Genomic DNA, 11,735 nt, shown 5'->3' on the forward strand with positions numbered 1-11,735 from the left:
ACATCTTTATGGCTAAATTCAAAGGTGTCTTTCACACCTGAAAACCAAACACGTGTCTCTCACTACAAGTCCCACTCTTTTACCCGTTTCAATGTTCGCTCACAAATTCACCTTCTTTTCTCCTATATCCAAGTTTCCATCACAAGATTAGATTAGGGAATACTGGATTCTCTTCAAAGTTTATTCAATTTGTAGATTAAGATTTTGCGAAGGTTGTTTATTTCGTCTAATTTGTCTCAAGTTTAGCTCTATGTTGTGGTAAGTTTTTTCTCCAAGTAATCTTTTCTTACTGCAATTATTTGTGGCTAAAATTTTGCCAGATTCTTACATATGTGTCAGTATTTTTATCTGATCTTCCCATGCATGTCTAGAAATTGATACTCCAGTGCGTGATTTGGGTCAATTGTTATTTGATGTCTCTTCTGATTATTTCTCTAATGACGTTTGCTTGAGAAAATTACTGACCAAAATTCTCTAATGGCGTTTTGTCAATGTTCTCTTTTAGTACAAACTAATTACTGCAAAATTAATCTGTTCTAGAGAAAGTTGAAGTATCAAAATCCTTTTTTCTGACCATTGGTATGTGTCAAATTATGATATTTAGGTGACACTTCAAGCCTAGGTTTTTCCCTACAAGGATGAAAAGTTTTTGCTTGACGTAATGTTATTCTTTCATTGGAAATGCACCTTACTAGCTCTAAGCGAGAGCTGTTTGTTCCCCCTTCATTTTCTTCCTTTACCGTTTGGTTTCATTAAATCTGCGGATTTTGGGTTATTGGTTTCCTTCTCTGAGCTTAGTTCTTATCAGTTTTGTTTAAATGGTTCGGAGTCCAATTTCGCTACCGGCGTAACTCTTGAACTGGAGAAAGATTGGTAACCATAACGACTGATTCAACCCCTGATAACAGCTTCGTGTGAAAAAAGAAGACGAAAATTGATGTGCAACAATTAAAGTTTTTTAAGGCATTGCAAAGTGGAGTTGCTATTAGGGAACAATTGGACTATCCAACAGTAAGTGCGAGTTTTTCCAGTCTATAGCTTCCATTTTCTTTACAAGTCATGTTTGGTTCTTATATCTTCAAATTTATGACCAATTTCACCTTAATATTACTATAAGGATCCGTTCACTTCTCTCTGACCTCTTTGTCGCGTCCTACCGATAGGGTTTTTGTCCTTTTCTGGATAATATTATCTGATCACAATTTATGTATGGTAAGTCTTTAGTTATATTGGTATGGCATAGTCATCATACTTGTTTTGTTAGTCGGTGTTTTTTAAAGTTGTGACTTGAATGCTAAATTATCATAAAACTACATTGCTTTATGTTTCTTGAGTTCTAAGTTGTTCAATGACTACATAAAATGTTTGGCTGTTTGTTGAGATTAGTTTAGAGATTTAATTTACTATATCTAATTTTTTTCTAGCGCACCAAGTGAAATATCTGTATTCTGAAATAAAAAAGATAAAATATGTGTGCAATTCTTTCCTGGATTCCAATTGAAAATTGCGTTGGCATACGCTGCACATAATTAAGAGACTTCATTTAGCTTGTCCGTGCATTGTTGCTTTGACTGCAAGCTCAATCCCCTTCTCCCAGTCAATATTGACTATTAATGCAAAAGATAGGGCTTGTGCCTGACAGAAGGATATTCACAATATTTGGGTTAATAGATAAATGATATGACGGACATAATCTGGATACTTGTATAATCTTTATGGACTTCTTTACTTAGCTAAAGGAGTTTCAGTGTAATTTCTTGCTCTCTCATCGTTGTAAAGAAAAGAATTACTTTTACACTTTTTCGGTACTATTGACTAAAGTTACTTCTTTACTTGTCAAAATGAAAAGGATGAGGGCTTTTCTCAGTATAATTTTAGTGTTTCGTTCTATTTTATTGGAAAATAACTCTTGAGATGACTCTGAGACTTGCACTTTTTTCCCAATTTGTTTAACTGGATATCATCTTTTTATTTAAAAATTGTATTTTCTATGGCTTGCACTCATTATGTTTTCCGCAATATGAATGAGTGATTGTCTCATCAAATCTTTTCATGTAGAAGCCCCCAAAATGGTAGAATTTGTGTCTAACAAAAAGTTGTATTTTAATCCTTCTATCTTGCTAAATTCTGTTTAAAATCTACATTCTCTTCCAGGGACCTACATCAAGTTCTGAATCAAACTGTAGTTACTTCAAGTGGGCTACTGCTTCAACATTTAAGGAAAAAGGAAAGTGAAGTCAAGAGCTCAGGGTACATGTTATCTCCACATTTTTGTATTTTTTCTCAGCAGGTAACCTTCTATTTCTACTTTGACGTGAAAAGTTGTAGCATCTTTTTACTTGATAAATTGCAGAATCAGACCCCAAGGAACTTCAGATTGAGGTGTAGTTGCTGTTAAACTGCATATCAACATATTCAACATTTGGTGTCATAATTAGCTGAAATTATGTAACAACTGCATAATTTTTGATGTTTACCTGGATGAGACCTTTGGTATGAGGTGTGTGTTTCCATTCTTTTTGCCATTATGTTCTTTGACACAATTACTTGGCTGTTAATCTTCCTTCACACCGTTACATCCTCCCATGTGCTTATGTGAATTTCACATATGAAGTTTGGGCATTGGGGTGGGGTTAGGGGCTATTGGTGTCCATACATATTATTAGGTCCACATTGTAGAATAAAATAATTCGTGATCTTCTCAAAAAATATCATTTATTTTACTAAAATTACCCATTCCGTTGGCAAAATCATTGTGGCACTAATTTTATCTTTTCAGAAAGATGTTGAATTAGTTTTGGAAGTAAGCATATAACTAATTTTCCAGGTGAATTTAAAATCTGGTTTCTAGCTAAAAGGATGTTGATTAGTTATACGAAGATGATCAATTTTCTGATTTATATGCTTTCGTTGAGACATGAAGCTTTTAAACAAATTTTTGTCATAATTTTCTGTGAAGCAACTTTATCAGAAAAAGTAAATTTTATTGAAGGGTTTGAAGTAACCATGTTTTTTGTGTTTTATTTTTCTTGCAAAACAACGGTCAGGACTGACATGCTGAGAATAATTGACTCGAGAAAATTAATAGTTGAAATTTGGAATCGACTAATAGTTTCAATTTTTAATTTATTGGATCTTCACTACGTCTAATAGAATGGAAATATGTCACCCTTTCATGTCTTTTTAATGATTAAAATTCATTGTTTTTCTAGAAAACTGGAGAATATTTATTTAGAAATTAAAATAAAAATATTTTGTAGTATTTGTTTTTATAATAGCCTTTGTGATCAAAGTGCGTGAGATCGTATGTGGTGGGAGGTAGAGAAAAGTGTTGATGGTGATAGTGATGAATAGGTGGTGCCGAAAGCAAAGCTTTTTCTTATTGCCCGAAAGAGTTCTCAAAGCTCAGTAGGGAGGAAGGACGAGGAGAGTGTGAGACAATTAGGTGTTTTCTACTACTACTTATTTTTTATGGTGAGTAGAGAATATTCTTGAGATCTGAAAATTGGTATAGTACTGCCATCATGGGTACTGCAATTCTTTCTTGTTCTACTGATTTATTGCTCAATTTGGTTGTTCATGGAGTTAGTATATCTGGCGTGAACCTTTGGATAGACTATGCAAGATCAATAATTATAGTTGCACGGAGTACAGTAGAATTCCTCGGTACGGTCATTCGGAAATCCCAGATGCTCTAGCTAGGGCTGTTAGAGGCAACTCTGATTTTGATAAGTTACATGTTGAGATGACCAAGAAGGTAAGTCTGACATCCATTTGAAGTAATTTTCTTGCCTACTGGGCTTCTGCAGTCTTAGGTAATTGCAATTGATGTGCTGGATAAGGTTAATGACCGTGACACAGAGATCATGACTCTTTATAATAAATGGATAACTGCCAATAGAGCTATTTTGGCGATTATTTTACACCCTCTTTGTCTCCATTCCTTACAGTCTTCCATCAAGTACCCAATAGGTGTATCATATGTGAGAGTTTAAACACTTCTTGTTTATGCATGGATTGGTCAGATTAACTTTGGCTGCCATTTCAATTGTTCTTGCTGAATTTCATCTCTATCACTCGATCTCCAATGCTTCAAATTCGAATACTAACCAATGTAAAGAGTACAATATGTGCTTCGGTAGTGTATCACTAAAGGTGCTGCTGATCTTATTGTCTTTTTTTTTTGAACAGTAGGAAATATATTAATAATAACTAAGTGTCAAGTTTTGACATACTACAACCCATACTGCCGCAATTGTCATGATTGACAGCTTTAGACTAAAGTTTACACTCACCAAAGATGTTAGTTGGTCATTCCAATTAAGAACAAGAAAAGGCAGCGATACATTGGTATGGTGACTGCTTGATAGCACAACATCCGTCTTAAGGGTAAAATAGATAGACATTTTACTTAATATATAGAAGAGCAAGAGAAGCAGGTCGAGGTCGTCATGTGTGCTTGCCTACAAAAGGGTATTCTGGTCATTTCAACTTTAGTCTTTAATTTCCCTTAAAACACCTGTAGGCGCTCTAACAGTGACAGCAACAAAGTAGTCGCCTAGATTATGATGGGCGCTTGGGTTTCTATGTTGCTGGCTCAACGCGTGGACTTCCATGTAACATCTGACCATTTGATATTATCAGTCATAACACTATCTCAAAGTTCCCATCTCTCTCAACACCTCCATGAAATCTCTGCTTCCTCTCGCTGCTACTGTTTGTCTACGCTGGTCCTCATCCTGTGCTTAGAGGTCTACGGTATTTCAGTATGACAGATAGGTCACTTTCTATCTCTGTCTGTTCATCTTCTTTGTCTTTGTCTGCCTTCTGATTTGTATCTTTCAGAGAAAAATTAAATAGGTAATTTCAAAGGCCAGAATTGAATTTGCTCTGCTTTTGTCTCTCTTAGCTCAGAATTCCATAACCTTCTTCTTCGCTGTAAGAAAGAATTGGAGTTTGACTTGGATTTTTGTACTTCGTTAGTTGCTAAATTGATATAATCACATGGTTCACGGTCACCGCTGATCTTCGCTCAGAATTCCTTTGGCTTCTGCTTCTTCGTTGTAACAGAAAATTGGGGTTTCGCTTGGGTTTTGCAGTTCAGTGGTTGCTCAATTGACATACTTTTTTCATTATATGTTACTGTGATTGTTTTATTTTTGGGTTCTTGCTGATTTGTTGCTCGAAATTAAATTGTAATTTTATGTTAATTTTGTGAAATTCAAAAATACCTTGAAAGAAATTGGGATTTCCATCTACTATCTAACTATTCTCCATGTTTGTTTATGTTTGAAGGTTTTTTGTATTTTGACCAAGAGTTATAAATTGGGGATTTAGAATGGATGAAGGTTACTTTGTTGGATTTAAGCTACAATTTTAGTCTACTACTGATATATTTTATTTTGTTGATTTATTTCATTTTGTTATTCTGAGTTTACATGAAAAAAGTGAGCTGGTTCTTTATTGTTTCAAAGATTTGTACATGGCTTCTTACTTTCGAGCTCAGTGATTAGTAGCTTATATATACAAATTCAATAGAACTTGTTTGGTGTTTTTGGATTTGTATGGTGCGGTAAGTGCATACTTGTAGCTTTTAATATTCTTTCCTAACAAATCAATGTTCTCTCCCCTACCCACTATTTTTCTGCAAAGGTCAGCCTTATATTTTGCCTTGCAGCTACAACAGCAAAGTTAGCAGCGACATTATTTATGATTTCATGATTATTGTGTATATTACTTTCTTTTACCTATTATCTGGTTCCTACACTAATACAATACTTAACATATACTTCATAGGCCTTTTTTACGCACTACCAGATATAGGAACTAGGTATATCTGTGCAAGCCTTTGTATTGCAATGTTAATTCAACTTCTCAACTACCCTACTTTGCAAGTATTTTTCCTTGTAAATATTGTACTCTTTACACTGACAAACTGTATTTATCGAAATGAAACATGCTCTAATACAAAGTGTTGGATTCTTTGTTTGTTTGATTTTGTTTCCCGTACTAACTATGTTAACAGTGAGATTCCCTACAATGTCAATGAAGGAATCCCTGAGAAGGGGCTTCCGAAGATGGGGCAGAACAAGCTGCTTTTTTGTGCTTCCATATCTTTCTCTGCTGAAGGTAAAATTTCTTCATATGGATGCTTTCTTGATCATTTTACTTGTTTGCAGTTTATCTTTATAATATGTAGCTATTTATCACGTTATGCTAGAATTGCGGCGTCTCACTATGGCAGAAGGAAAAGTAGACAAAGATTCAACTGGAGAAGTTTTGGACAAGGTTCAATTTCGAGATAATTTAATTGGAAAAGTTATCAAAGATAATGAGCATGACCGAACTGCTGCAATTAAGTTACTTTTAGTAGGGTGGTTTTCCTGATTTAATAGGTAAACCCATAACTCATAGCCAATTACTAAAGATTTCAGGGGAGTTAATATGTTCTCCCTGCTTTTGTCACTATGCTTTAAAGAAGGAAACGAAAAATTGCTCTATCACTTACACGTTCTTTGTTGTGCTCTTTATGTGTCTGATGATATGCTTTAAAGAGAAAGAATGAAAAATTAGCAAGGTGCAAGTGATGGTATATAAACAACAATGTCTTTAGTTATATGTTTCCCTCCAAAGTAGGATGAGGTGCAAATGAGTTAGAGTAGAATCTTACATTTTACTGAACTAGGATTTAGTGATAGAAATATATAAATGAAAAATGTTTTACTTTTACAACTAAAGATTTCTATACTTTTATTGTCAGTAAACAATACTTTTGTGTCAGCTTCTAATTTCATTAGTTAAATCTACTTTTATTTTTCATATGATTTCTTTTGCCATCCAGGGGTTCCTTTATTTGGATTCTGTCACTTGTATTTCTCTAAGTTCTTTGTGGCATGACCAAGAGGTACTATTTCTTCATATGAGTTATGAAGTTACTTCTTGTATATTTTGTTTGTGGTTGTTTTTATGCAGTATTTTGATTTTCAATGATAAAAGGTCTGTGCTGCTTATGCTGTTTTCAAAGTGTAGTCTACACCTGGTTAGTCAATTCCTTCTTAGGCATAATGTTTAATTGCACATACGTTCTTGAAATATCTTAATCGTTTCAACTCGCTACAGATTGATTTAATTAGCTTTCACGTATACTTATTCTAACATCTTTGCTCTTTTAATTATAAGCACAATGTTAATCATTTTATTTAGAAACAGTTTGATAAACATGAATAGGAAAGAAAATGTATAGTATGAATTATGGGGCAGTTAAATGTATTGGTACTTTTTCCTTATAACATTTGGTCAAGCACTTGAAATTTGCTGGTTGCATGTTTTTGAACCTTTGCCTTCTACATTTTGGCAAATAATTTTTTTTGAGCCCATAAGTTTCACAATTTACTTGGTTAATCATAGAGGAAAATTTACAGTCAACCACTGCAGCTCTAAGATATCATACTCTAACTTGTACTATACCAATTCTGCTCCAACTTCACGCCTCTCTATTGGCAAATACTGTCTTACCCCTTAAGCTGGACAAAACCAAATCTTGAAAGTGTTATATTCATACTCATTCGACGCCTATAAAGTTGATAGTCACAGAACCTATAACAGTATGGTAATGCATTTAATTTATTTTTTTTCAATTTCAGATGTTAAGATTACAAGAGTTGCCGGATTAATTGAGGCTAGAACTGTACATTGCTCAGCTGCGAGTAGATGGAACACTATTCCGTTGGCATTAGAACACTTGAAAAAAAACAGGCAGAATGCTTAATATGTTGGGCCCGTGCGATAGCACGGGCAATCTTCATCTAGTCTACTATATAGAAGAGCCCTAAAGCAAGCAGGAGGCCGTCGACATCCCTGCTTGGCGGGGTAACTTGGTCTTTTCTCAGTTTTATGCTGGGTAGAATTTCTGTTGTGCCCCCGCGTTTGCTGATTTATATGTTTAGAGAAAGACTAAATAGGTAATTTCGGCTTCACCTTTGATGGGAATGACGGCCACCGCTTGGCTTTAGGAAAACTTTGCGCTGCTTCTCTGCCTTTCCTTTGTTTAGAATTGCCATCGCTTCTCCTTCTTCATCGTTTGATCCGCCATCCTTATGACTTTAAAGTCTTTGTGTTCATTAACGGAAGATCGATTTTCTGAAATAAAAAATGATACTGTAATAGAAAATTGGGGGGTTTTGCTGAGTTTCTTCACACTTCCATAATTGCTCCATGAAGATCATAGTCAAAAGGTTAGTTTTACTGCTCTATTTTATTCCCTTTCTATGTGTTTTGTGATTGTTTTGTTTCAGGGGTCTTGTTAGTTGTTGCTTTGTGGTTCCAAATGTCGTCATAATTTTCTCTTGATTTTTTGAAATTTAAAAAACAGCTTGAAAAGAAACTGGGGTTTCCGCTGATTATTTGATGATTCTCCATCTTTATTCTATTTAAAGATTTTGTCATTTTGGCCAAGAGTAATAAATTGAGGATTTTAGAATGGATGAGCCTGTGACTGACTTGGATTTCAACTACTGTTTGATCTGTTTCCTACTTATTTCATTTTTCCCCAAATTTACATGAAAAGGATGAGTTAGGTTTTCATTATTTGGAACTTTTTGTGTTATCGCTTCATATCTTTTAGCTGCCGTAATTTTAGCTTCATAAAATTTGGTTACTAATCTGACAGTGATGTTTGGAAAAAGAGCTAATAATGATCTAACTAGAGAAAGTATAACATAGATGTGATGTTCTATAATTAAAATTCAACAAACACGTTTTGTAGAGAAAAAGTTATCACAAACCTGCCCAGAAACACTGATTTTCTTGTCCAAATGTTTTTGGAGCTTCCATACATCGAAGTCGAATTTAATTTACAAAGATGTAGCAGTTAAATCAGTTGTTGTAAGATTGGGGTCCCCAAAAATGTAAGATTGGGGTTCACAAATTTGCGAGACAAAAAGGAGCCTCATACAACTAGTGTAAGTTGTATGAGACACAAAATAAAACTTCTCGTGAGATTGTAAGTTGCATCATACAATATGTATGATGACCACACTGAACAATGGTTGCACAACTATTATACATAATTGATTAGATAAAAAATATATCGTTGATAGCCAGATTGTTGTATTTGCTCCAAATAGCTACAAAATTTTAAAGAAGAATATTTTTTACCCTGTTTGTGTAATTGCAAAGTACACAAATACTTCTGATGACTTTATTGGACAAGGATTCAGCCTGCTGTTAGGTGTAATAATAAGATAAAGAAGATGCTGAAATGAACAGTATGCTTTGCTGGATTTACTGGGATGATTTTTCAAATTCTCATAACTCATGTTGGATCTCGAGTTTTCATTTTAGTGCGTGACAGAAATAGATTCACCAGCTGTCATGGAGTCTCTATCTTCTACTTTCGACTTCTTCTATCAAATTTTAAACTTTAATAGGATTAGAAAAAAACTACTGAATGTAGTAAATTGAAAAGGTTTAACTGATATTAAAGAAGATTGGTTGCAGTAAAATATAGTATATGAAGGCTTAAGCTATTTGGAAAGGAAGTTGCTTCTAAAAGAACATCATTTAATTGAACTTAGGTCGGGGATCTATTGGAATTAACAAGCTGAAAAAGATTTAGTGCACTACCTGCCTAGGTATTCTCAAGATGAGTCATAACATGTCCAGTTGTGCACATAGGAAGGCATGATGTGCTCTTACGATAATAGCAAAGTGGCTGCTTGATTTGTATCTAATCATCTGCTTTTCCCTCTCTGTTCCAGAGCTCCTTTTAACCTGTCACATGCTTGACCATGTGGTTGTTTGTTTATTTGCTTCTGTATTTAAGTGAGCACCTAATAAAGTTATCTCAATTTGTTTTGCAATATGTTCAAATGCTACATAACCTATTCCATGGTAAACTTACAGCAGGTAAGGCTAAAATTGTGCCATATTTCTACTTTAAAGATTCTCTATAGTAGTTTGCTTATCTTTCTTGGAAGTAACAACCCATTATCATTTGTGTGTCCATTTAGCACTTTTATATTTATCTCCACTCGCTTAGTGCATGCATTTTTTAAATACCCTAATAATATAACCAATCAGTTCTAAAGATTCTTTTGAGTCAGATGTCCATAGTCACTCTTAATTATCTTAAAGAAATTAGTTTTGTCATGATAGTTCATTAGGACTATCACCAAATTTGGTGAGTACAGTTGGTTGAATGCATGACCTTATAATAGTAGATCTATAACGTAAGTGAAATTATTATATACTTTTCTTGCAAGCAGAGACTGAAGAACCAAGGTTGTAGAGAATGGAATCAATAGAAATGAAAGAAGCTCTTTTGAGAAAGAGGCTGAATGTGGAGGAAAACTGTAGGAAAGCATATTTTCTTACTGAGATTTGAGACACAAAATTCAATCAGTTTTCCCGTGAAAATCATAGAAACTGGTATGTATTCTATCTTAAATAGACATCAGCAGTCCAGTAGCAACTTTTTCTTTTTCAAACAAGTGATCTCTAACTAAATCATTACTGCAGCAATTTGTGTACTATTTGTATGCCTAAAGAGACTGACTTGCACCATAATTCTTTTTCTAATATCTTTCTTATACAAATGAATATTGTCACCCATGTTGAAAAAGGTGCACATCCTATTCCGAAGAAAGCTGATAAAGAGCTCAAACTCTTGTCGTGTATCTTCCTTTACTTTGCTTTTGATGTACTTCTGTTTTAATTGCAAATGTATAGCTGTCTCAGTACTCAATATTATATTTTAAAATTTCAAATTGCCACAAACAATTGTATATTTGACAATACCTTATGGTGTTTATTTGTCGTTGAAGGTACTATAAAACCTCTCTTATGTTGTCTGTTGCTTGCTTATGCTTCTGGTATAATAAGAGCGACTATTGAGCTGGGCACTGTAGGTGATACTCAAAAGGGAAACACAGGTTGCTTTACTTGAAGATGCACATTTTCTATATTTTATGGGTATTGCATCAAAAATACCTGGTTGTAGCTACCGATGGTTGACTAGATAGCAGTGGCGTTGTAGATTCTTTTTATATCCTCTTTTGCATTTGGTATGATATATCGAAAAGCCTATTGGTTATGATAGTCCAGTTTCTTATTTATGAATGGAGCTATTCCATTGGCATCAGAACACTTTTAGAAAAAAACAAAGCAGAATGCTAATATGTTGGGCCCGTGCGATAGCATGGGCAATCTTCATCTAGTATTGTATACAATGGGTTAGTTGAGAGAGAACATCCTACTTCTCTTTAGAATTTCTAGAGACAGGAATAGAACACTTTCGCATCTGTTACCTCATTTATGAATACACTAACAAACACTAATACACTAGAAGATGTTCCCAGAACATTAGACACTACCAATTGACATTGAGATAGAAAACCTAGAAGATGAAACAAGTCAACAGACAAAAAACAACCTCCATCCAAACCAGAACAACCTTAAAATAGGAGAACTACAAATTACCCGACCGGAGAAATGATCAGCTGGACCACACGATTTTTTTTTGAAAATAAACTACAGGTCAAAAAACGCCCAAAACAGGAACCAAATAGTGGTGCAAAAATCCATTGTAGGGTTCGATATATCGGATGAAACTAATAACCACTTCGACTTTGACAACTTTATCCCCATTACGTCGGAGGATAAGGAAAGAATTTATAAGAACTGGAAAATTCCTTAATACAGTAATAAATATCGTTGGCAGAAGGGTAACGTACAAT

General features: G+C 34.3%; 1 protein-coding gene across 26 annotated transcripts; it reads left to right on the forward strand.

The window, feature by feature from the left end:
• The first annotated feature begins 19 nt into the window (after positions 1-19).
• Positions 20-11,097, forward strand: LOC104216644 (uncharacterized). 26 transcript variants are annotated; one of them, XR_011402891.1, is made up of 9 exons: positions 28-258; positions 909-1,011; positions 2,155-6,129; positions 6,221-6,395; positions 6,842-6,904; positions 6,997-7,039; positions 7,644-8,234; positions 10,266-10,428; positions 10,824-11,097. XR_011402891.1 is itself a non-coding variant. In XM_070160140.1 (8 exons), exons 3-7 carry the CDS (start codon positions 2,496-2,498, stop codon positions 10,302-10,304), a joined length of 414 nt encoding a protein of 137 aa, XP_070016241.1. In that variant the 5' UTR covers positions 23-258; positions 909-1,011; positions 2,155-2,495; the 3' UTR covers positions 10,305-10,428; positions 10,824-11,097. The 26 variants fall into 26 exon arrangements, 12 of the variants coding, with proteins under 12 accessions (XP_070016240.1, XP_070016241.1, XP_070016234.1 ...); XM_070160140.1 differs by lacking the exon at positions 7,644-8,234 and having other exon boundaries at positions 23-258; positions 2,155-2,500; positions 6,026-6,129; positions 6,221-6,288; positions 6,842-7,039; XR_011402887.1 differs by having other exon boundaries at positions 26-258; positions 7,644-10,428.
• Positions 11,098-11,735: the final 638 nt, after the last annotated feature.

Source organism: Nicotiana sylvestris, chromosome 10 (genome assembly GCF_000393655.2).
Source record: "Nicotiana sylvestris chromosome 10, ASM39365v2, whole genome shotgun sequence".
Lineage (NCBI taxonomy): Eukaryota > Viridiplantae > Streptophyta > Magnoliopsida > Solanales > Solanaceae > Nicotiana > Nicotiana sylvestris.

Coding starts and splice junctions, on each gene's coding strand:
- LOC104216644 (XM_070160129.1), top strand. CDS start 5,718: ATGATTATTGTGTATATTACTTTCTTTTACCTATTATCTGGTTCCTAC. Junction 6,289..6,841: donor CTGGAGAAGTTTTGGACAAG/GTTCAATTTCGA, acceptor TTTGCCATCCAG/GGGTTCCTTTATTTGGATTC. Junction 7,040..10,265: donor CAAAGTGTAGTCTACACCTG/GTTAGTCAATTC, acceptor TCTTGCAAGCAG/AGACTGAAGAACCAAGGTTG.